Source organism: Taeniopygia guttata, chromosome 6 (assembly GCF_048771995.1).
Source record: "Taeniopygia guttata chromosome 6, bTaeGut7.mat, whole genome shotgun sequence".
Classification (NCBI taxonomy): domain Eukaryota; kingdom Metazoa; phylum Chordata; class Aves; order Passeriformes; family Estrildidae; genus Taeniopygia; species Taeniopygia guttata.
In genome coordinates this window covers 26,462,893-26,489,490 of record NC_133031.1, presented here as the reverse complement: position 1 = coordinate 26,489,490, position 26,598 = coordinate 26,462,893, and the positions used below count along the sequence as shown (strand labels likewise).

The window sequence follows — 26,598 nt, the reverse complement described above, 5'->3', positions numbered from 1 at the left end:
GGTAAACAAAAATAGTACATCAAATGAGGATCCTACATTAATGACTCTTTGAAACTTATTTTTCAGGTAGTTAAGTTTTAAAATACTAAGCTTTTAGAAAACATGTGAGCAAAGTAAATGGAAAAAAATTCTTCCACTATATGAAAAATAGCATGTATTATTGCAGAATAAGTAAACTTCCTGATCTTTTTTTGCTGTGTCTAAGTATTCATTTTCTTTCACATAGATTCTGTACAATTTCAAGAAAAAAAGAAGAAAAGTCTGGAATGTGAATAACTCTTTTTCCAAAACTTTGATAATTATCCTGAAAAATTGTACTTTTACTTTTCCTCCCATTTCTACCACCCAGAGCATTTATTTTGGATAGCAACTGGATTCTCTGCTTTCTATCTTGTTGGACTATCAGTTAAGATTCTCACTTTCAGAACACAAAAGCAGCAGTTGCTGAAGGATCTGATATTTGCTTCAAACAGGTATTGTGCCACCAGCTGCAATGAAGTCAATCCCAGGCGTTTTGCCAGTAAAGGGAAAACAGATGAAGGAAAATTAGCAGTTTCTTACTAACCCCACCTGCTTGAAGCAGCTTCTATTCAAAGTTACTACTGGGTTCCAGGGGGTTTATGAGAACTCTTCTTGCTGGGAGCAGCAGTCCCCACCTGAGAACTGATGGACTGGTTTAAACGTTTTGGATAAAATCAGCCATGTTCAATGAACAGTTTCAGCTGGTGGGTTTTAGGTGAAATAAGATGAGAACATCTGTAGGAAATGGAGGGATAAGAGCATTGTGCAGAGAGGTGAAGTGAGCAGGTATGGATATTAATGCCCTTGGGACCAGCAGGTCACCTCTGCCCAGTCTGAGATGCATTTGCTTTGTGATGTTCCCTCCCCTTTGTTTCTTCACTTTGGGTGTGTTATAAAACATAGGCAAGAGTAAGAACCCTGAAACATTAAACAGCACAGTGGCACACAGGTGCCAGGGCTGGCCAAAGGCAAGTGGCATGGCTTGAAACAGTCGGCTGTGAAACTAAATGTTGAGTGAATTAACCATCTGCCCAGGCATAGCTGTCACACAGAATCGCAGAACGAGTTGGGTTGGAAGGGACCTTAATGATCATCTCACTCCAACTCCCTGCCATGCCCAGGGACACCTTCCACCAGACCAGGTAGCTCAGCACCCATCCAGCCTGGACTGGAGCCCTGCCAGGGCTCATCATGTGAATTGTGCATTTATCACTTACCCTCCAGGGAAAAATTGCTGCCTTGGTGACCCTCTTCTCCCTGTCCCTTTTGTCACTCTGCTTGGGTTACCACACTTTTAGGCCAAAAGTTTCCTCTTGCTTTCACCAGGATTAACAACCCTTAGGGCCCAGTATTTGGGGCTGGGAAATGCTATTGTTTATAATATGCTTACAGTGCAAGTGGCTCCTTTCTTTTTGTGCCATTGATTGATTAGTGGAGTTTGTCCAAGTAATTTTCCCTCTTGATATGTGCGCTTTAGTTCTCTAGCACGAAGTTGGTGTGAAGATTAACTAATTAATCTCATGAGATTCTTTAGTGAAAGGAACGCCTTACTGAGCAACAGAACAAAGCAGGGGCAATATCTGTGAACGCAGCTCATTCTAGATGTCTACAAAGCTGAGGATCTTTTTCTCCCCTAAGCAAGTAAGACTGTAAGAATGTCTCAGCTTTTTCTTTTCTCTGTTCAGTACAATGCAGAACATCTGTTGCAAAAGAATGGATAATTAATAATTGAAACTAGATTGCACGGTCCAAAATAAAGTGCCTGTAGTACTTGTAGATTTCCTGAGGTTTTTGCCTGTTTCTCTTTATTTCTTCTCAAAATGTAATAGTAAGTCACTGTTATGAAATAGATTTTTATTTCAGAATGGAAGTTTCTACTGTGTTGTACTTAAGTTTTGAGTAATATATTTTCAAGATGGTTATGGTGATAAAGCTTTTTATGTCAAAGAAAGAGAAGGCAGAGTGTAATAATACAGAAACAGAAAAAAGAAATTTTCATTTCATGTCAGGTTACTAAATTAGACCCATTCTGTGGAATGAAGAGATAAAAAATCTAGAATTTGATTTGAGGGAGATTTGGAAAACAAGAAGCCTAATCTTTCCATGTTGCTTCCCCCAGAACTGATTGCTCCAGAGCTCATGTTTATGCCTGTGATTAGGAGCTGAGCCTGACGAGTTCTATTTTCAGCACTGCTGCGGGATCCCAGCGGTGAAGCTAACCTTGGTGCTTTGGGCTCAAACAGCACTTCCAGCTTCCAAAGCTCTTGCTAAGTTAAGAGAGACTTCTAAAATAAAAAGAATGTAAAATTGAAGGTGTTATTGTTTATTTTAGAACTGACATAATATAATCCCAGGTATTTAAAATTAACACTGAATGAAAACTAAATAGTATCAGATAGGATAAGCCCAAAGAGTTTGTGGAATCTCCATCCTTGAAGGTATTTAAATATTGACAGGACAAGGTCCTGAGAATTTAACTGTACCTTTGAAGCTGGCTCAGTGTGAAGCAGGGGTTTGAAATAAATGACCTCTAGATATATTTACGTATCTGAATTAAATAATTTAAATTATAAATCACTGTATAGTTCTAGATAAGGCAAAAGTAACTCAGAAGCATCCTGCAGTAATCAATTAATGAGTGGATTTCCTTATTGTTTTTAGCATTACATTTCTAGTTTTTGGTAAGGATGACGCAAAGAAAAGCTTGTGTCCTTTTTTACAGTCCTCATTAAAACACTAGGTGTGCTAAGTCAGGTAAGGACAAAATGTAGCATCTTTATTTTCATTTAATTCTGGCTTAATGGAAATGGAAGCTGGACTTTAAAAGCTCGAGATTTAAAAAGTGACACTAATATTCAGTGATTCCATCTCATCTCTTTTCATCCTTTGATTAATTATTGCCTGAAAGCAAAAGTATATATTTTGATAATTCACCCTGGCTGCTGGGATTGCAGGTTACTCTTGAGAGGGTGAAGGTCGGTGTTTGTCTCTGTGCACAGCCCAGCCCACAAGCAGTGACTCAGCAGCTCTCAAAAACCCAAAACCCTGAGGTGCTGCAACTTCTTCAGCTTTAATGGAAAAAAAGAAAAAAAAAGGAAAAAAAAAAAAAAAGTAGCTGAATGTGTTCGGGTCTGGTCCAAGGTGAGGCACTTTTGCAAAAGGGGCTTCTGCCAGGGCTCAGCTCCCAGGGGAAGAGGCTGAAGGTGGGACCCTGTCTCCTGTCCCCTGTCCCCTGCATGGACATCCCGACCTGAGTACAGAGAAGGGCTTGTGGGGGTGCACTGCCCTCTCTTGGATTTTGGTAGGAACAGGAACACTCCCATCCCCATTGGCGTTCAGAGTAAGGAGGGATTGTTTTTGTACGCTGTTGTCTCTTACGAAAAATCTTCTCCCTGCACCTCTGTACCCCCATTCATATCAAGTAGGTTTAACGGAGAGAACAACTGCATCACATCTGCACAGGGGTCTCAGCCTCATGTTTGCTTTTTTTGAGTCTTTATTGCACTGACCCAACCCTATACCCGGGGCTTCAGAGATATATAGCACACACCACCGCATAAAATATTTTTAAGTTATTGTTCATACATGCACTCACTCTGTCTATCTAGTAAAGCAACCACAGATGATTCCCACAGATAATAAAAAATACAGCTTTTATGGCTGCTTTATTCTGCAGTCACTTTTGTCCTGTTATTAACATCCTGAATAATACAGATAAATGGATTTTTTTTGCCATCTAGGAGCCAGCTTTTATGTCAAACAACATTCATCAAGATGCCAAATTCAATTCTCAACAATTCTTTTATTAGGAATACTGTGCAATCTCAGCTTTCAAAAATATTGGCATATGGTAATTTTTCTCTCTTAAAAGATAGTCCTTTGTCATCTAGTATTCTGGTGACAAGAAATTGTCTTATCACTCAATGAGCACTAAGTCTTTCATAGGTGCAAACAGGATGAATTCACTGTCTGAACCTTTCACCACATAATTTCTCTTATATTTAAACAGCCCAGATTTGAGGAAGATGATTGTATCCTACCAGTTATGGACCTCCTGTGGGTTTTAGGGGGAAGTTTTCCACTCTCTGAATCTAGATTCAGTCTGAATCTGAATTACACTGTCTTTGGTTTTCTTTCGGGGCAGTTTGAAGTATTTACCCTCCATATCAGCAAATTGCAAGCTGATTTTATGAGTTTGGGTTATGTGTCTTTGTATTAATAAGAACTTCTTCCTTCTTAAGTCACTAAGTAACAGTTGCAAACCAACTCATTCCAGACCTTTTCCTTGTATTAAAGAGGTAATTTCTACTTACTTCTGAGGCCATTCTGATCCGGGTCATCATTCAAAGGCAATATTCTTCTTTTTTTCTTCAGCGTTAGAAGTGTAATTCTGTCACTGAAGTCTTTTCTTTCCTTACAAAATTGCTGCACTTTCTGAGTTAACAAGAACTTCTGGCAATGAAATACTCCACAATGCCTCAATTGAATTATTGGTGTGTTATTTTAATGGTGTCTTAATGAAATTGCTCAGCAACTAACCTTGTCTTTGAGCTGGCATTAGAGACAGCTTCAAAACTGTCAGCTTTAGCTCATTTCATGTTTTCATTTAGGTGCTCATACTGTTACCCAATTTATTTGAAGCAGAAACCTGGGTCAAATTTTAGTGGCATTACTCATGTGAATAGTTCTGTAGCAGCTGATGATAGCTGATGTCTCCATGAGGAAAGATTTTTAAAATTTCACAGAGGCTTCAATCTCCTCTTTTTCTATTAATATCCAACAAAATGCTAGTTTTGTTTCTTCTATAGTTTCATCTTTAATTTGTTTGCTCTTCAAATATCTACTGCATCCAGCAACTCAGTCCTGTAAAAGGAATAGGTCTAATTTGCTTTACAGTAGCATTGCATTATTTAGAATTTCACAACCAGAGCAGTTCCTTCCTTTGGATTGTTTCACTTTTGTATCTTATTCTAGGTCTAAAGAGTGCTTAAGCAATGAATGAGCTCAATTAATTAAAAGCAGAGTGTGTTTCTTTGAATGCATGTGTGGAGTGCTGAATCTGGAGGACCAGATCTTCTCTTTACTCCCTCACACTCACACACAGTCATACAGACAAACTTTCACACTCACACACTCTTGCACACGTTTAAACACTCTTACTCATGCACACTCACACTCACTTAAAAAAGGCAATCCAAATGCAGAAGTGATATGGAAAGTGACAGAAACGACATTTCATTATTTTGGGATTCTACAGCACTGATTTTCTTGCTCTCAGTCCTCATGTGAAAAAACCCAAACCCCACAACCCTCTTAAGTTATACAACTGACAGTCAGAGAAGCTGGGAAAAAAATTAAGCTCTTTAGAGAAGTAGGGAATGGCCTGTTTTTGTTAGGAGTAAGACATTTCTGATTTTTGTTGCTGATTTTCTATTTTTCTGTGTCTTGTGAGAAGTATTACTTGTTCTGTGTGGGTCACCAAGGCTGGGTCTATGCATGAAGCTTGTGATAGGTAAGGAAAGTGAAGGATTTGACCTGATTTGCAATTTATCCCCATTTCTGGTCAGTTGATACATCACAAGTGAATGAAAAAATATGTGACTCCATGAAACAGATTTGTTGGGGTTTTTTACATGTTGTGCTATTTCACTTGTACTATGCACTTTCCTAAGAAGTATTAGCAAAAAACTGGTCCAAGTAGAGATATGAGTGGCCAAAATAGAAGACTGAGAGCAATTCTGGACTTCCTTTACTAAGCCACTAAATCTAGCATTCACAGCAGATTTATAGGGCTCACAATTCCATGTCTAGAAGCAAAATCAGAGTCCCCTTGGTAAGAATTCCTGGGTTTCTTTGTGATGACAGCAATAATACATGTAATTGTCAATGGCAATGTCATCAGCAGAGATAGCATTGAAAAAGGGGTGAAAAAAGTGTGGACTGTCTTAAGGTCTGTAAATTATGTTTGGTTTCCATTTGTCATTTCTGTGAAAAGCAAATCACGTTTCTCCCTTTTTAGTTGGGGGATGATTAATGGGTGCCTTGCATTTGGTTGCAAAAGCTTGTGTCAACTGTATTGGCTTTTTTTTTATAGAGGAAAAAGCCCCATCCATCTGGAGCGATAGGAAGTGCAGTGTGTGCTTGCTCTGCCTGGTGTGAATAAGCAGATTCTGATCATTGCTGTATACAGATCTGAACAGAGAGTAATTACTCTTGCTCAGGAGAAGTAGTCTTTGCTCCTGCTCACTCTTCACTTTTGTTTAAGACAACAATTAACCAGATCAGAGGCACTCTAATGTTGGTCTCCCACTACAAAGGGCTTTTAGTGGAAGTGAAAGACAGATGAATATAGCTCTTCTTATTCCTCTGTTAATAACTTAATTTTGTAATGGTGGATTCAGAGGTAGTTTAAAAACTGTCAACATGAAAATCACGGGCCCAAGATTTCACATACAGCCCAAGCAAGCTGATCATGTTATCATTGTGCATGTAGATGGAGTTGGTCATTTCTCTCAGGTAACAAGCAATAGGTTGAAGGAAAATTGCCTCAAGTTGCAGCAGAGGAGGTTTAGATTATATATGAGGAAAAATTTCATCACTGGAAGGGTAGTCAAGCATTGGAACAGGTTGCCTAGTGAAGTGGTGGAGTCACCATCTCTGGAAGTATTTGAAAAGTGTGTAGATGTGGGTTAGGAGCTGATTTGGTAATGTTAGACTAATGGTTGAACTTAGAAGTATTTTACAGCCTTTTACCCCTTAACAGTTTCACATCCTTTGGCAAGGGAACACCTCAAAAATCTTATTTGGCTTCATGAGCTAGGTTGCCTTTCCCTACAGGCTCTAAGGACCTGGATAAATTTAAGGTGTGATTTTCATAGGCAAAAGTCATGTTGATTTCTCTGTTATGTTTGGAATAAACTCATCCAAAAAACAGTGTTAGCTGGGAAAGCAGTAATCTGCTTTATTAGGCACTGTAAAAGCAGAGCAAGATGTTGGATGGAGTAGCTCACATTTCAGGAAATCCAGCATGCTTTCTACAGTGAAGCCCAAAATGATAAAAATAGTTTCTTTCTAATCTCTTTGTCTTAGGTATTCTTAGCTATTAAAGTTTATGGCATCTAAACTTAGATTAATTTTTGTTATTGTTTCTGGTTTTGGTTTTCATGCTTTTCTTGTTCAACTCATTTGTGTCTGGTTGTATTTTCTGTATAAGCAGCTGCATAAAGTCAATGGGTAATATAGACTACTTCAAAGCAGAAATTGGGTTAATTTATTTAAAAGGAAATTTTAAAGAGTACTTACTCTGTATTTCATATGCTGCAACAAAAAAAAAAAAGCAATAAAATGAATTGTACTTTCCCTCCTTTTACATTTGTATTCTATGCAATGTAGGCAATAACACTAAACTAATGTGCCTGCAACTACATTAGCATGTAGTGCAGCTCGGTGAAAGTGTGTTTGCAGAATGAAATGGCTGATGTTGAGATGATATCTGCCCTATGGGCATTTTGGAGGTAGAGGGTCTGACTTCAGAGTAGTGCTAATATGATACTGATCTGAATGCCCAGAACAGTGGTTGTAAAACATCAGAGGCACTCCTGATGTTTTGTGTTGGAAAGGATGTTAAAAATAGTTCCAACCTCCTGCCATGGGCAGGGGATGTTCTGGTTTAGTTTCCTTGAAAAGGAGTGCATTTCCTGTGCTCTGAGATCACTTTGGCTTGGGTCAGAACACAAGGACTTGCTACAGAGGTTTCCCCAAAATTTTGTAGGGCTAATTTCAGAAGCACACTCCTGGTGTGCTCTGAAATGTTTATATAAACACACACAGCCTTTTCCTCTTTTGACTTACTTTTCATACAGGTATCAATTTATTCTACTTATCCAATAAGTGCTATCTTTTGGGCTTGTAACTCTGATCATTTACACACAGATATGTTGTAATGAAATTTGCTTTTCTTATCTTATAAAAAACATAGTGCTGTGCTGTGCTGCGAGTAGTGAGTGATAGTCAGCTCTAACTTGTTTTGCTTTATGACACCTGTGCAGGGTGATTAGCAATACAAGGTACAACAGAGGAGCAGATACTGCTGAAAGCTGGGCTCATAGTTAGCAATCTGACTGCTGGAGAGAGTCATCCATCAACTCCCTGCCCTGTCTCACAGTCTCTGTGTGCCCTCGCATAAATTCACTGGTTTGGCACAGCTCTGCCACATCTCACGTGCTATTGGTATATGAAAAAAAAAATGGTGTGTCTGGTTTTGGCAATTTTTGAAGCACTTTTACCTACAGAATGGCTGGTTATTACAATGCAAAGCCGAGGCTTTTGGAGACCAGAGAAAACACAGTGCTAATAGCCCAGAGTGGTAGTTAGCAGATTAAAGCCAAAGTCAGCAGTAGCTGAAAGTCTGTTTAAGCACTTAACTTTTATTGATTAGATGAAGTATTAGGTGCTTCAGTGTCTCAGCAGTTTCTCCCTCCATTCCCTTTTTAAGAAATGCAGATAAGAGCATTTTCACACTTCAGAGGGGTGGCCTGACAGAAAATGTGTTAAGGCAGTGATGTGCTTGGATGTGACAGTGATGAGGTCAGATGAGTTCCTTGCCCAGGTAGAAGGAAGTATGTGAGACTAGAGTGGGTCTTGATTAACAGCTTGCCTTAGAGGCACAATCCAGTCAGTGACGAGACTCTTATTAACTTGAGGGAGCTCGGACCAAGCCCATTGATTTGTGCTTATTTCTGCTCTAGTTGCTCTAGTCCAAATTAATGCTGTGCTGTGATATTTCAAATACCAACATAAACAAAATCCACTCTAGAAGGTAGTCATAAAAATAGGAAAATCATAATGCTTGAATCACAGTACCAAATCAATAAACATTAAACATAGTAACCTGGTCCCAGAAATTAGTGTGATAAGAAAAAGGAACTAACTGATAAACATCATATTTTTGGCTTCAGAAGTTGGATAGGCTACTTAGTGACAGTATTTTATATTTCTGTAAATTGATAGTTTGATTATTAATCTTTTATGCATAACTTCTATCATCTCTCAATCTTTCATTTGGAAATCATATTAATTATCATGCTTGGAATATTTGAAAGTGTTAAATGAAAATAAAAATGTTTAAAAATGCACATTTTCATTTCTAATTTCTAAAGTAATAATAGGAGAGTCTACCTTTATGCTACAATGGAAACATTACCCTATTTTAAGAGATACAATGGAGTTGTGTAACTGGTCTGAGATTATTCAGGATCTGAAAGTTCAGGGGTTTTGCAGAGCCCCCAGCTTTTAAGTCAGAGGCCAAATAGTTACACTACTAAGGAGGTTTCTAGAGACAGAAAAAGGTTTGGCAGCTGCTCAATTATGAAAGACATATTCTGCGTGGATTTTATGTGTATTTACACCTTCACATACAATAGTTCTTTAGCATCTGGTGTCTCACAGACACCAGATGCTATGCTTCCTTATAATTCCTAGGTAGTGAGTTAAGTTGTGTCTAACTCTGCCTGCCTAAATTAGAAAAGAAAAGGAAATGGAGTGTGGGATTTTTGCAGTGCTCAAACCCAGATAGGAATTTTTTTCTGAGAAATGCCAGGTGTGGATATTTTCATTTCAGGATTGTCTAAAAACAAATCAGTGTTTTCCATTTGCAAAGCAACTTAGAAAAAAATTAAAATTCTAATTATTCAAGACTTTAATACCTTTCTAAGGCAAATATTCTTTAAAAATTTTCTTTTTTTTTTTTAGTCGTGATGCCTCGTTCCCATTCCTTAGGGGTATTACTCTGTTGCTTGCTGAAATGCTGGAACAATCTCTATTTACTGCTCAGACTTATATATTCCCTCATGCAGAGATACATGAGAGGAGTAACTCATTATTGCCACTCCTTCATCAGCAGTGCAGACCAATTAATAGCACAGCTAATGGGGTGAAGTAACTACTACAACTCTCAGTTGTGTATCTTTTGTCACTCCTAAACTAACACTAGTGGACAAAGCTAGAAAGCAATTTACTATGCAGAGATTATTTTTGATACTCTACCAGATCTATAATTCAAAACACCACAGAAACTGCAGGTAGAAAGAACCCAGCATGTTATTAAATGTGTTTTCTTGCCAAAGCAAGACTGCTTGTTGCAGACAGCCAGGTAATATTTTAGGCAGCTGAACTGGCTTCTCTGAAATTCCTGCCAGAATCTAACAAAACCCACCATTAGAGATCAGCTCCCTCTTCTCCCTGTGCTTTGGGTTTCTTTTCTTAACCAGACTTTTTGTCTGTCACTCCAATAGATCATCATGAAAACCCTAGCAGCCCACTGTGCGTGCCTGGTAACTTCTGTACTCTAGTATTAAAAATTACAGGTTTAATTTTTCACATAAGCTTCATTTAGGTGTGGTTTAACTAGTGGTAAAGTAATTTTGCCTATTTGATCATGCGTTATATGTTTATATACATAGCTGAAACATACTGTTTTCATTACTGAAATATTTGCTATAGCAGTTTTGACATTACATTGAATCATTTTGTAATAGTTATATATAATAAGCTTCTCTGAAGTTCCTAGCTGCTTGCTTAGTTGTCCATCTGACTTCTCTTAACCACTGTATTTTCACTCTCCCTTCCACGTAGATTATGCTGTTGACTGATCCAGAAGTTGAAAGCAGCTTATTAATCAGTTCCGATGAAGGAGCCACCTATCAAAAATACCGTCTGAACTTCTACATCCACAGTCTGCTCTTCCACCCCAAACAGGAAGATTGGATCTTAGCCTACAGCCAAGATCAGAAGGTGAGAGTTGTGGCGTTGTTTGCTCAGGGAGAGCCCAGAGCTTCCATCTCTCTGTGCAACTGCTGCAGAGCATTCAGGACAGTCTTCGGGTGACACCAGGACAGTCTTTGGAAATACCAGTTAAAATTTCCAAGTGGGCATCTGCTGTGTTCCTGGGGCTTAGCCCTCTATTACTGATCTGGCAGTCTGTGTTTATTCATCCATCCTTTTGGCAATATTGTGTGACAGGCAATGGGCAGAGGAGACAGCTAGGATCCTTCATAAACCTCTAATGAGGCTTTTGGCCTCTTATCCGACAATTCTCTTCCTCCAGTTTAGTATCAGCTCCAAGAACAGTATAAGACACTCCTTGTTCCTCTCTGGTTGGCATATTTTCAAGTAGTTTTTGATTTTCTAAGAGGAAAAAGTAGCACTGAATCAATTTCCTTTGAAGTTCAGTTCCCTCTGTAAGGGTAATCCATCAGCTAAATAAATATGCTGTGAGATTTGCCTTCATTTTTTGTTGCCCAACCTAACACAACAACGCAGGACTTTTTTGTGGGGAACTCATTGGTATTTTTTGGAAATCAGACACATCAATACAAGTCAGTTTCCTTATGGCGAAGGGTTTGATAGACCTCAATCTGTTTAGTTCAACAAAAAGCATATTGAAGGAAAACTATATTGTTGCAAATAAATGTTTCTATGGGGGAAGACAAATCATAGGAGAAACCATTTCAATTCAGTGATAAAAACTTCTAACAAAAATTGATAGTCAGGAGTCAGTGGTAGATAAACTCAGCTGTAAAGTAACTAGCCTTTGGAGCAAACTGCTCAGAGAAATTGCTGATTTCACATCCTGACATTTTAAAGTTTCATGAATAAACCTGGAAAAAGACCAAAAGAGTTTGTTGAGCTCCCAGCAAGGATAAAAGAATGAAATATCTTGACATTTAGCATATAGTCTTTTATAGAAAATAATTTAGTGGTCTTCTTTTTGTTTTGTGTATGATGAGTCTGTGAGAATAGAATCTGTGAATATAATCAATAAGCTAACTATTGGCTGAGTTGTTCAGGTTATATGTTAATGTAAGGATCAACATAAAAGTTTAAAATCTGTGATGTTTTCTATCTGCGTAGTTAAACTAATTGTAAAATAATTAAACTAGTAATTTTCATTTTCCATAAATTAGTGTTGGTATTACAGTAAGCCTGAGAAAACAAAGGTGTAAGAAAACTAAGTAGGTAAGGTTGCAAAATGATTGTATTGAAATTTTTGGAATATTTTCTTCCTTCAGAATTCTTCCAGGACTGTAGTTCAATACACTTCACAACTGAGAAATGCATCTTGCCTCCTAGTTCTTTCTGTACAGTCAGTAGCATGCAGTACTTTTCACTCACCCCTCTCACAGCACTTTGTAGAGTGTACTATGGTTATCCTCTGTTCAGAGGAATGTGCAGATTAAATTATTTCTCTGTGTTCAGCATGTAATTAGACAAGGTCAAAATGTTTCCTTTCCGTTGTAGCTGTTGAGTTCTCTGGACTGATATGAAACAGAACAGAAGCTGGTCTCTGATGTCTTTTTAGGACCATTGGAATGAAACTTACTGTGTTTAATAACAGGAAATTTATTACATGAAGATCAATGAAACTTTCAGAGGGAGCTTTGTCAAATAAAAGTAGCATATAGTAGAAAATTCATTTCAATTGCTAGGGTATTCAGTCTGGTCAGGAAAGAATTCTGAATTAGAGGCCATACAGCTAAGGCTTATTTAATTTATGATTGATGGGTACTAAGAAGTATATAATCACTAGTTCATAGGAAATGCCCACTCTTCCACAGAATCCTTAAAAGACCATCTGGATATAAGAAAAAAGGGTCCATTTGTGTGTTAACATGAATTTGTAGCGTTGGTGTTGGAGTTGTGTGTATAGGGTGTGTGTGTGAGGTGTTTGGGGAAGAAGGATGTAGGCTGTATTATAACATTTTTTTGTTATGGAATTGATTAGCAAATTGAATAACTGTTGGTAATTCAATACTGTAGTTACAAGACAAAAATCAGGTAGCACAAAGTCTGTAGACCTGTACCAATTAAGTCCAAAATAGAATTTTAAAAGTACGCTGAATGGGTATGAGTCACAGCCCTGGTTTCTACTTTAAAGCCTAATGAATATATTTGCTGACTTCGACAAGCTTTGCCCAAGAACTGTAGAGGGTAACCAGCAGGCAAAGAGCATTAATCAGCTTGGACTAAATTAAATGTTACTCAAACTAAGGGTCAAGTTCAGCCTATGGCTAAGTGTAAATGACTCCCGTTGGTTTCATGTTTGTGTGTCCAAAGGCAGAATTTTCTCATGGTAATTAAGAAGTCCTGCAGGTATTTAGATAATTGCAATGGGAGCTGAAGGGTTCTTTGCAACAAATGACACTACTGTTAGCTATTTCCTGATCCTGTGCTAAGGCCATATTTATGGGAAAAGAATCCATTATTCCTTGGATTCCAAGTGCTGTGTGCATACTGACTTGAGAGTCACCCAAGGAGGCAAGGGAGACATGTCTGCATGGTAAGGAATTTACATTTTGGTGCCACTAACTTGGATGCTACTGACTGAAGAGGCTTTGAGAGTTTTCTTGATGAGGTCTTTGAAGAATAAATTATATTTTGACCAGTTAGGATTGGTGCAATCATTTTATTTTGCTGTTGACAGGAGGGAGGTGATAATCAACTAGAAAACACTTTTACATCCTTCTAGCCAGCCACATGATTGTTGTCATCCATTTGCATCGTGGCCTTGCGGCAAATGGGATGGGGAAAATCAGGAGGTGAATAGAGCAAGAGCTGGGGAGACAAGAATCACATTGGATCTGGACTGTTTTGGTTCTCAGGAGTTGTCCATCCAATTGAGGATTGATGAGGGTAAAGCCAAGAGTAGTGGTGGCCTCTCATTGCTCAGTTGTAATAAACAGTAAGTGGGTCACACAGAATCATCCTTCAATCTCTCCACAGCCCACTGAGTCCATCACTATGATCAGATCTTTTATTGTTTATTTGAATAAGGATTTACTCAATGGCAGGGAAATCTGTTTTAGCTGAAGTAATTATATGTCCCAGTTTCTTGGGTGTTGATTGTGAGTGAATGTGGTTAATTACTGGGGTTCAGCTGATGAACAATAGCTCATTAAGCTTCAGTGACTTGGTTTCCTTTGTTCACATATCTTTCTCCTGTGTCGCTGCCTTGGGCAGTGGACTTGAATTACCACTGCTGACAGACCAGTCCCTAAATCAGTCATGGCTTTTTCCTGCCAGTCATGAGAAAAAAAAAGAGCAGCAAACCATCTGCTGCCTGCACTAATTGCTTCATGATTGCATTAATTGTTCTGGCTGAAAGTACACTTGTTACTTGGCTGATCCTTACCACATAATTGCAGAACTACTGCATGCTTCTCCATTTTCTGCATAAAGGAGCTACAAATCAGAAGGAAACTCCAGACACAGTAAAGCAGTGCTTGTGAGGCAAAGGCTTTTTGGAGGTCTTGTACATGTAAGCTCTCGTGGGTTTAATCAGCTTGCTTGTAGAATGAGGAGCTGTATTTTATGGGAGTATTACTTATGTATTACTGTTTAATCTTCAAAAGTGGTTTGCTGTGTAATCAGACCACGGAGTATAACAGCCTGTAGTTCATGAGGAGACTTCTGCTATTCAGATGGGTCAGGCACACAGAGGAGTGGGTAGTAATCAGCCAGGAATAACAGAGCTGTTTGAGGAGATGAAATAAAGGTGAAATTGGGAAACACAAGTCAGACAGGCAAAATGCAGAGTTGTAATTGCCCATTTCAGGAATAAATGCATAAAGGCACTCAAGTATGGAAAGGCAGCAACAGAGGCTGAAAGCAGGTTTAAAACGGAGTTATTGTTGTTGCTTCTTCACTCTCATTTTAAAGTAACTCTTGAAAAGCAAGGCACCCTGTCAACATAGCACTAGTAAATGAACAGGTTTGTGTTTTGGGTTTTTTTTTTTTCTTTTTTTATTCATTTTGGTCTTTTCGAAATGTCTGTTTCCATCTGCCTACCTTTATTTACTGTGTGTATCATGCTGAAGATGAATGTTAGGGACTGATACTTGTCTGTATTTCTAAAGTGCTGAAATTTGGAAAATCAGGATTCTGATACTTTTGAGACATGTCTTTTTACATCAAACCATCTCATCTTCTTCACTTTCTTGCATTAAAGGATGTCCACTCCTCATACATGTAAGTGGAAGAGAAAGGTATTCTTATGTCTAGGATGACAGAGAAACCACTTAGAGAAGAGATGCAGATTCATATGGCCACAGAATGTCTGTGAGAGAGCAGGCCATCACTTAAAAGTGCCTTCAGCCCCATCTATCCATGTGTTTTGTCTAATACTTTTGTCTGACAGTAGAATATCTGCCATAGATGTAGGCAGTGTTCACTCTTCAAGATGTGATGGGCTGTTCTGATTACGCTCCGTAATTTTAAAACCTTTCATTCAGATGCATTAGGATCTTTTTAGGGTGTATCTGCTTGTATCTGCTTGGAAAAGGATCACACCCAGAACCTCCAGGGGTTCCTTTCAACATAAATTATTCTTTTTCTATTTACACTCTCTCAGTCTCAATGATAACAATAATTTCTTACTTAGACCAGAAACGGGAGAAAAAAATCCAGATTAATTTTCTTACAGATTGCATCATAGGTAAAAATGACAAAAAAATAACAAAACCAAACTAACCAAATGAAACAACAAAAGGAAACAAAAACCAGGCAGCCAACCAAAACAACAACAAAAAAAAACCAAACCAAACCAAAACAAATAAAACCAAAAAACCCAACAGAATACCCCAAAAAACTGTTACCATCAAGTGGCCTCATTTCGGTGTGTTTTTGTTGGGTTTTTTTTTGTTGTTGTTTGTTGTTGTTTTTTTTTTTTTTTGCTACACTGCTGACAGCAGTGGTGACAACAATTCAGAGGACTATTCACTTGGGCTAATGTTAGCTGAGGGAGGCTAATCCCATCTAAAATTAATGGAGAGGAAAAAAGCTTCTCTAGAGTGGTAAGCATTAGCCACTTTGAATCATGCTCTGGAAAAGCCTATCTCTTTTGACAGACTGTGGACACAACCAGGGAACTAGTTTGCATAGAGCTACAGCTAACATTAGTCTGTGTGAATAACTCCCCCTTTCCCTGTGGCACCACAACTGCAACAGTCTGCACTATTTCTGTTAATATTTGGGGCACCACTAATAATACAAGCCCGTTTTCCAGCAGACTTGGCACTCTTGGATGCACATTGCTGAAGGTGGAAAAAGTAACAAGTAATTTCCGTATTAAAAGCTGTTTGCCCCAGCTTTTGCAGCGTTGCACTTCCCATTTGGTCTTGGATATCTCTTCTGGGTTACCAGCACTTGTGCCAGGGATGCATAGGGTATTCCTCAGGAAGGCCTTGTGACTGCTGCTCCCTGTTTTTAAGGCATTCCATGTGGTTATGTTTTTAAGTAAGTGATGCACCGAAACACCCTCATGTGCAGCTGGGGCCGTATGTGAGGACTCGAAGCACCGATACCTGTTCGGCATCATGGGTGATAACACATCTTGCACACAGCCCTTTGCAAATATCCCTTGCTATCTCTAGGCAAATTGATAAGTTTGGTGGCAGCTAGCATTCTGAAAATAAATAAGGAAGGGACATCAAAAGAAGTATAATGATGCCAGATTGTATCTACTTTTATTTTTTTCTTTCCTTTTTAAATTTGCCATAAGCCAGTGTAGAAAGTGTGTTGGAAAATATCGTTTCCTAGAGTAGCCATAAGTCTTTTACAGACCTCACTAAGCATAACGTGTGGGGTAGCAATTTAAAATAAAGAATGGAATTAAAAGTAATAGGAATCTCTAATGTTGTTTCCCACTCTAATAATAAAGAGGAAAAAGAAAAAAATCAACTAGCAGAGCCCAGTGAAAGATAGATTTCTGGGCCAGGAGTGTGATCAGTGAATCAGAAGGAAAGACTTTCAAGCAGTAATCACTGTGCTCTTTACCACTGACTCACTCATCTTTAGGCAAATCAATATATCCTTGCTTATCCATCTGTATAAACATCAGCCCTCTGTACCCTTAGAGAACTTGTTCTTTTTCTGGTTTGGGATCCTGGATACATAGTTCTAGTTAAGGGTAGATCTGTTATTTTTCTGCAAGATCTTCTGTGTTCTATATAACTCCACTTTTCCTACTTCCATGAAAAAAAAAAAATACATTTTCCATTCCATCAGAGTAGGGTGGTTCTCTGGATTAGGAATAAAGACAGGTACTCCAGATTGCTGGGTGTGCCACTGACCTCTGTGGTGCTGAGCAACTCCTGTCACTTTTCTGTACATGACTCACCTCTGTCTTCTCTTTCTCTGTCTCTGTCATTTGGCTGAGTGCAATCTCCAAAATGTCTCCAGTTTCTTATTATACAAAGTGCCTGTCAACAGTACGTTCGCTCGGAGCCGTAGGTTTTAATATAATGCAAATGATGAACAATAATTTATTTTTAAATTTAAAGCTGTGCATGTATGCATGAAAATTTTGACACTTTGCCCTAAATTCTGCCGTAGTAAGCCCTTTTCTCTTCTGTTCTCACTCAAATACGGTGCACTTTTTAAACAAAAATGTGCCTATTTATTGCAGTTAACTAAGCAATTATGAATCTACTTAGTAAATTTACAACGCAGCAGAAAGCAAATGCTGGCTACCCTGTTGCCTGTATCAGAGATAGTATTTTTCAGTAGAAAAGGGAATTGTTGCCTGTATCAGAGACAGTATTTTTCAGTAGAGAAGGAAATTAGCCTTGAGGACAGCATGCTAAGTGGAGTGGTAAATTCATCATCCCTTGGATTTGAGATTGGGTGTCTTTCCAAATGATACAATCTAGTTCAGCCATCAGTTGTTGGCCTGAATAATTCTCACTACTGCTTGAGTTACTGGTAAAGATGGTGCAGCATCTGTTAGGAGGAGAACACACTGATAATATTAGAGGCTTCTTCTGTCTTTAAAATATATATGCCAGTCAGAGTCCTTTAAACACCTCCTGGTAAAAAATATGTTTCCTGTCACTTCTTTAGCATATGAGTTGAATGAACTGGGGACATCATCCTATTGCAGTTGCTTGCAAACTGCCACAAAATCAGCACGCTGGCTGATGTGGCTCATAGCTGACAGTGTGCGAGGAGTTATTGAGGGATAGGTGGGAAGGAAGCTGAGGGTCTTCTTCAGGGTGCTTTGATGTGCTGAACATTCACAAAAGCAGCTGCTGTGTTGTGACTGTACCCAACAACTCTGCATGGCAGCAGCATGGGGGTCATCAGCAAAAGCAGCTGCAGAGCTGCAGACATCACTGGTGTTTGACTGGGCTGTGAAGCAGGTATCTGATAGCTTTATCACTCTGATGTGTTTCCATCAGCATTCAATAAACACCAATTATTGGGTGACCTTATTGATGGTTCTGCGTGCGTGATTAATGCATCACCTGCAACTTAAAATGTTCAAAGTCTGTGCAGCGTCCTGTGAACTTTATTGCTTCATGGATATTAAAGCTTCTTAACAGTGGAACTTACAAATAGATCAGAGATCGGGGAAGTAAATGAGATTTTTTCCTGGGATTTTAGATCAGTTCGAAATGTGGTCTTTCACAGTTTAATAATACTTGAAAAATGCTCTTGTGAACAATGAGAATGATGACTGAAACCTTGTAGAAGACTAGAATTTCTTCAAATGAACCTGCATTTGTAGTAGTAGTAAAAATAGTAGTGGTAAAGTACAATTTATCAACAATAAATTTATTCTGCATAAATGAAAGAGAAGAAGAAGGACTTGCTGGCATATATTTCAAATTGTGATGTTGCGTCTTCAGAAAAAAAGAATTATCCAGTTGGACTCTGTTATGTTTATAGTTAAAGCTAAACTCCTTTGGGGATGTTGCATTCTCTGGTGCATTTGAAATTTGAGGAAAAGAAAGATCTCTCAAAATATTTACGTGGTTCACCAGTGCAAAATCTGTGGCTAAGGTGCAATGGTGTTTTGAGAATTTTTGTATGTGAATAAATGGTGTGTGAAGGGCTGAGGGGCAAAAAGCATGAGTAGCATTAGTTTTAATCATCTCATAGAAACATGAGGAAGTGTAAGAGTCAAGAAGTCAGCATATGTGAAGAAAGTACCAGGAACACTGGCTAGCAGAAACCTTCTCATGGAATTAGAGGTGAATTTGAATGAAACCCAGTGCTTTCAAAGCTGTTCTGAGCTAGTTTTCCAGTTGCATCTGTTTTCTTTTTTTTTTTTTTTTTAAGGTCAATAATATAGTATAGATTGATATTTTGGTCTTATCTGTGTCCATGGACAATGAGTTGAGAGTGCATGGAAACTAGAGGTGAGAGAAGGAGAGACTTTTCTTTTTAGAATGTCAGACCAAAGTTGGTAAACCCAGTCAGCTCAGACTCCATGTTGTAATCTATTACAACTTGCACATGGGAAATCTCTAAAGTAAAAGAAAAATAACAGGAACTATTAACTTTCTCAAAGTATTTCCCTAATGTCACTTGCAACATGCAGTTTAAATCACCCTTTATTTAACCAGGTTTTGAATTTCTTTGTGCATATTTTTTCTTGCATGAGATTAAATCATTGTATAAAATTTAATATCCTCATCAGCATAAGAAGCACATGGAACTGCCACATGATTCAAGATCTCTGTGTGGAGAAGCATCACAATCAAATATTTAATCCAATTATTTTAAATGCTGAATGCTGAAACATCATGGACACTCAGGGTCAGTTCTATCTGCAGCAATCTATAAAGGCAGGAAAGTGAATTTGGAGGCACAAGACATTTCTCACATAACAGCTTTGGCTAGGAGAAGTCATCTGTTGAAAACAGAAGGGGTGATGGTAGGTCTTGACTGGCATAATGACCTTTCAGGTGGTATTATATCAGAATGGGTGGGTCAAATAAAACCCAGTTAATCTTAATGAAACATTTTGGAAAAAAATCATGTTTTCTCCCTATATTTTGTAGAATTTGGGTTTTTTATACTGTGAAATGCAAAAGAAAAAATTAGTCAAGTCTGAAGTTGGTACTGGAAAGATCAGGAAATTAGAAGGGGAGAGAATAAAACATGTCAACTGTATCCTGCTGTTACCTAGATATCGCAGAGCATTTTAAGGTGAATCGTATACTATCCCTATGAAAAACATGAGCAGCTCTTGGGCTTCTCATACAGGCTGGGAAACAAAGAGGAGGGAGGGGGAGTATCGTATCATGTCTGGTGTAGATAAGGAAAGAAGTTCAGTTGTCAGATGTCAGCTTTCCCTACGCCCAGAGACAGTGGTGTCGTGTTGTGAGAGGGCTGGGGAATTGTCTCACCATTCAAAGGGTTTATTTGAATCCCTGCTCAGCCTCAGAAGGTATTTGTAACCTCAGAACAGCCTTTTCTCTTCCTTTGCATTTCTTTATTCTTATATAAATGAGGTAGGAGGTAGGTTTCTACTTCACAGAATATTAAGATTTAAAAAAGTAAAACAAAGCAAACCCAGACTGTTTTATGGTTGTTACACAATCTGCGTATTACACAGAAAAATAAATGTAGAAGAGAAGAAGCAAGAAGAGAATTATTCCCTGATGAACAAGGGTCAAATCCGAGAGATCAATACAAGATTTGTACTTCATAACAGTTTTGTCTCTGTGAAAACAGAAATGACAGCTTGGCCCTCAGATGAAAACATACAATAAAACTGTAATAGGTTCCTTTTCTATCTGTGCTTGAAAAATAAGTGTAGCAAAGAACATTCCCTAACTTCAGTCTAATAATGCAAATTGTCATCAGACAACAGTGCTTGCCAAAGAAAACAAAATGTCATCTTTGAAGGGACTACATGCATAAGGCTATCACAAGAAGTCCCTGGAGAGAGAGGGATTTTGTAACAAGAGCAAAATGCCATGCTGGGTTTAAAAAATATCCATTCAAGCACTACAATTGCTAAAAGGGGAAAAATAATCCCAGCTGTATCATAACCAATACTTAACAAAAACATAGCCTTCAAATACTTCTCTTTTTTTTCAGTCCAGCTGAATTAAATAGGTTTAAAAATTAATGACACTTAGAATAAAATATCTGAAAAAATCCTTACTGCAATTTTTTTTTGGGGGGAGGTAGGGTGGTTGTACATAAGGTGGGGAAATCCTCCTTAGCTAAAGATACATTAGTGCTGCTTGTGCTGCTGTGAGTCAGTAAAGGCCAAAGCTGGTGCTGAGATAATGGCAGAGGATGAAAAACCTTCTAATGTCTGGTTATAAAGTGTCTTATCAAAGACAATGAGAGCTTTGGATATGGGCTCCCAGGGAGCTGGTATTTCTCTTTGAGAGCTGTTGCCTTTTCTCACATGCTGTCTCCAGCACACTGGGCACTGGCTTCTAATTTAACAGTCCCACCCTGACAGTAGAATTGCTGGATCCATTTCCTACCTTTGAAACAGACTTAAAAACTCTTGCATTTCTCCACTTTTTTGCCTGAACCACGTCTTCCTCGGGGCACAGATTAGGAGAAAGCAGGGCTGTCTGGGTGCTCTGCAGCATCACAGCCTCCATCCTCATCAGGGAGGCGAAGGATGCTCCAGGTCCAGCCCTCTGGAGGAAGGAAGGGCTGTGCTGGAGGAGCCAGAGGGAAGCTGTGGCACCGGGGCTGTCCAGCCCTGGGCACTCAGTGGGAATGCAGGTGGGGAGCAGGGTGGTGCATGAGCACAGAGAAAGCTTTTGCAGGCTGTGATTAATTCATTCTGGGCACCGTTACTGGCACCAGCAAATTCAGAGAGGGAATAACCTGCTGGGAGTTGTGCTCAGGGAAACCAGAGAGGGATAAGGGTGAGAGGTAAAAAGTGGGAAAACAAGATTCAATATGATGACTTCAGCTGTTTGAACATCAGTGTCCCTGGAAAGCTTGCATCCTGTTTATCCCTGGAAATGCAGAGGTGTTTGCTGAGTTTGGATTGCTCCCTGTTCTTAATTAAAGGATCACATGAGCTTTATTGAAACTTAAATTACTGTATGTCAAAGACATTACTTAGTACAGAAGAAACTACTTTACCATGAAAAGAAAAACTTTGACATCAGTTAGATAATAGATAATAGCAACAGCTTATTGTTCTGATGTTTATATTTGCTGCAATTATTAAAAAAGGTCTAGAAATGGATTTTTAGTGTGAAGGAGGGAAAATACTTCCTGTAATGGTAAAGTCCTTGCATAGGTGACCTTAAATCACTTCAAAACGTGGTTGTTCAATGTTCCAAGAGATTTTCTTTAATTTCCAAAACGGAAAGTGTTCCTTTGTTATAGTTAGTGTTTCCTAAAGTTTCAAATAAAAATGTATCTATAATCTTCTGCTTAAGGAAAAAGAACAGACTTGCTGAAGTTTTAAAATTGGATATACTTCTATCCACAAAACTAAACTGTTTTTCCCTCTTCTTACTCTTGTTATCTTCTGTCCCCTCCACCTTCCTCCCTCTCTCTTCTTTGACGGTGTTCAAGAGAAGGGGAGATAAAAGAGGGGAATTTTTAGCTTTAATATTTCAAAGTAAATTTTAATACATGCCACTCCACTCTTTACTAAGAAGCTATTTCAATCATTTTATCCATGTTCTTAAAAGTTTTTAACATAGGAATGGTATAAATATTGGGTTTTGCATTTGGAATCAATATCCAAATAATAGACCTCGAAGTTTTTTTACATCCCAGTCTCATAATTATTAAAATACATTCAAATCATCTTTTTGATGAACGCAAAGCTTTTAAATCATCTTTTTTTCTTCTGGTATTCTCAAAGACATCCATCTTTCCTACCAATTCTCTGCCATTTCATGTTCCAAAAAAAAGGCCATGATTTGCACACAAAGGTTCAGGTCATCTGCATTTTATGCAAAATCCTTTAAGAGATGTCATGAAAAGAGAGATAGTAGTTCAAAAAACAATGTCCAACATCTGCCTTGACAGAAAAGGGGACTGACCAAGTCTACCAGGCAAAGAAAGGAAGGGAAACAGGATGAATCTGCAAGAAACGTGTAGGGCTGACTGCCTCTCAGTCCTTCCACATGATGAATTTGAAGCTAAATTAAGCAAAAGAATTAAGAGAACCCAAATGACCCTTCCCTGTACTGGCCTTCTGAGAATTACTTGATGGCAGCACTTAGGGAGAGCAGCTGTTTGTAAGTGCTCTGTAATAGTAACATTTGTATATCATTCCATAAAGACATGTCAGAGATTTATAATACCTGTAACGTGCCTTTCTGCTGACCTTTCTCAGGCTGGTTTGGTATTTATCATGGAAAGATTTTCTGAAATGATTGATGTATTTGGATATTGTTTGCGTAACCAGATGAGGAGAAGGTGTCACGTTGCTGGCAGGAGAAGGACAAGAGCAGAGGGAGGATCACACATTTCCTTAGAACCAGTAACCTGTGCTGCTTCAACTCATCCAGTCCTGCAAGGGAAGTCTAGGCATGTTAGAACACTTTTTGGTGCCAGATTGACAAAGCTTCCTAAGGATAGCACTGCTAATGGAAAAACAATGTTCTTCTGAACATAATATTGAGAAAGGCAACTGATGATGAATTTTCATTCAGGGCAGGTTGCTGGGTTTACACAGTGATCCCTCAGGTACTAGCAGTTGTGTCCCATATCACACACCTCAGTATTCTCTATGTCAATAAAAGGTACCACAGAAATGTTTCAGCTGCCCCAGTTGTTTGTCCCTTTGAGACTGGGATGAATAAAAGACAAGACCATGCTGTCTTAGAAGTGGTAGAGAGTTTTTCGGGTTAATTTCTCTGTTATCTTTGTGCTTTACTGTGATTCATGCCTGTTTGTTTTTGTCCACAGTTATTCAGTTCTGTGGAGTTTGGCAGAAGATGGCTGCTTCTTCATGAGGGAGTTACACCAAACAGGTTCTACTGGTAAGAGCAAAACCCTCTTCCTGATTTCCTAGACACAACTTCCCCGTGCATACAGATGTGTTGGAATGAGGTCTTGAAGGCAACGTGGCTGAACACAGTCTGCACTGCTGATTTGTTGAAGTTAATTCAGAACTGGTATGAAAGGGGCATTATGTGTTTATATGACATTGGAATACTGGGTCTTTGATCTAAGAGCCATGCAGAACTGAAATATGCTGAATAATTGTCTGAAGAAAGCATTGATTTAGGATGGGAGAGTGAAGAGTTCAGTCTGGTCCTGCTATAATTAAGGGACAAAGCCTGAAGTCTTGGAGGACACCAGCATTTCTGCCACACAGATAGACAGCCTCTAGTGGCTGGTGTTTTCCTTTTAATTACTGTTAGACCTACTTAGTCCTTGAAATTGAGCATGTTTCCACTCTACAGAAATTAGTGTAACTTATATGGAAAAGAAAGCTGAGAGTTGAAGAAGACACTGAATTTTTTTTTCCCCTGCAATCATGGTTGTATAGTCCAAATCAAACATAAGGTTTTCTTGTGTTTTGGTGTAAATCTGTGGAATTTCTCATCAATTCCTTATGGAAGCATTAGTCTGCCTGTGAGTAGAAGTGGGCTTGTGTCCTATGACTATGCCTTTAGAAGAAAAGCTTTTGATAAAATAGTCATCTTGAAATTGGGAGGAGCTGAACCAATGATTAAAAGGAGACCAGCATGGTAGTTTCTAAACTATAAATTTATGTCAAATCCACAGGTTTTGAACATAGCAAGATTCATGTGTGGTTCAGTCAAATATTTTCTTTTAATTTATAAAAGAAGGAAGAGCTCTAGGTCAAATTTACTTCTAAAGTTGAATTCATATTTGGTCTGCAAAGGATAGACCAGAGATTTTGTTTGCTGCTTCTGCTTTTTAATTCTTTCTCAGAACCTTTGTTAGCTGAAGCTAATGCAAGCTAAATTCCATTTTTAACTTAAACTCATTTCTGTGTGTCTGTATAGACAGTCACATGTATGTTTGTATCACTGTTTCTTTCCTGCAGGACTCCTAACAGGGTCTCAAAATGTCAGATGCAAACACAGAGCTCTACACATCTTCTGTTTTTTTTGGTTTTTTTTTTTTTTTTGTTGTTTGTTTGTTTTTTTTTTTCCTGGGCTAATAAAAGCAGAAAGTCCTAGGAATCTGGGTACGCTGCCATTGAGACATCCAACAAAACTGTAACTGCTGAAGGGGCTCAGAGGGCTGAAAAGATTGTCCCTGTTCCTGGACCCCCATGTCCTGTATAGTACTCCAAGCCTTTTGAGTAAGCCCATTGCTTACAATTTTGGTTTATTGTGAAATGAGCTGATGGATGCCTGCAGTAAGAAAAATTATGAACTATAATTTTCCCTTTCTGTGGAGCTCTAATTTGAAGGCCTCTTAAAACCTAACAAATAAGGGAACTTAGGCTTGGAGCTTCAAAGGCAAACAGCAAGTTAAAAGATGAAAAAAATGTTCCAACCACCCATCCAATTTCCCTACAGCCATTCAAAAAGCATGAAACTGCAAGCCTGTATTTTCACCTTGAACAGAATGTCCCCTGCATAACACACCTCAGTGTAAGCTAGACTGTACTTTTGCTGTAAAAAGTGAAAATAATACAACTTGTGGAGACACTGTTGCATCTCGTTCTGGCATATTTATGATGATCATAATGACCCTAGGACGAAAGAATAATTTTAGCTGCAGTTCTATGGACAGTGTCAGTCTTCAAGCACATCCACAGCAGAAAACAGCTGTGCCTGTGTGATTGAGAGCACCAGAGAGAGCAGCACTGGGCTTTAATATGTATTTCCATTCTGTGCAGCCAGGTGCTTGAGGACACAGCAGCCCTGAAATGCTGAATCAAAGGGAAACCTTTGCACTCAAGGCGTGGTCACAGTTGTCTCCCCATGCAAGAAGAGCAAAAGGGAACGGGGGCCTAAGAGGGTGCAGAAGTACAGCTGAAATAGATATTACTATATATTTTGGCTTGCAAATATGCAGAGTGTAATCAACCTGAAAACTGAGAAGACTGACTTCACTTATTCTTACGAGCAGAAGTAAATAGTGAAGTAAAATGTCCTGGGGTCACAGCTTAAAGCAGAATGTGGGGATACTCTCTCCTATTCCTTGTGCTTTACCTAAATCAAATGGCCTTGAAGGGATCAACCAGGACACAGCTGTACTGGGCAGAGAATGAGGGAAATATTCTGATATCTAAGGAAGGCTGAGGAGTTGCTTTAGTACAGATTATTTCCAGTACTCTCTAAACTAGGACTTCTCTAAAATTGGAAGACACAAAGAAAGGCCTCTGGCCTTCTTGAGGCTGCATTTAGTTACGCTGCTTGTTTTGACAGGGAAGGTGCACTTGGAAGACTTTAAAGACTTTTACATAGGTTTGAATGGTTGATGAAAGCAAAAATGCATTTTCCTGATTGCTCACTGATATTTTCATTGCCATTTAGCTTGTCATGTTGTCTTGTAAATAGCTTTTGGGTCACTCAAAAGTGTTGTGAATAAACTCCACTGAGCTTGCTAGTTTTAGTCTTGAGAAGGCTCTAACTGCAAACACTATCAGAGAAGCTGTAGTGTCAGCTTCATTTCTTGTATCTGTTTCCAAGACAATTTTCTTCTTTATTTGCTTATTTTTGGCTGCTTTGGGAAACTACCACTCCAGAGAAATTTAAACCCCTGAAGAAAAACAGTCTGATGATGCTTACTACATAACTCTGAGAAAACACTCTGTGTAGACACAGTTTCTTGTAGTCCACATGTACTTTTTATTCTTGCATC

The 26,598-nt window shown here is 38.6% G+C and overlaps 1 protein-coding gene across 3 annotated transcripts in view; it reads left to right on the top strand.

The window, feature by feature from the left end:
- The window catches only part of LOC100226716 (VPS10 domain-containing receptor SorCS1), a 258,047-nt gene that overhangs the window by 144,703 nt on the left and 86,746 nt on the right, over positions 1 to 26,598 (top strand). For all 3 annotated transcript variants that reach the window (XM_030276370.4, XM_041717188.2, XM_030276368.4), the window contains exons 4-5: positions 10,654 to 10,812; positions 23,716 to 23,789. In XM_030276370.4, the coding sequence (XP_030132230.4) occupies positions 10,654 to 10,812; positions 23,716 to 23,789 (233 nt within the window). The remainder of the gene's footprint in view (positions 1 to 10,653; positions 10,813 to 23,715; positions 23,790 to 26,598) is intronic.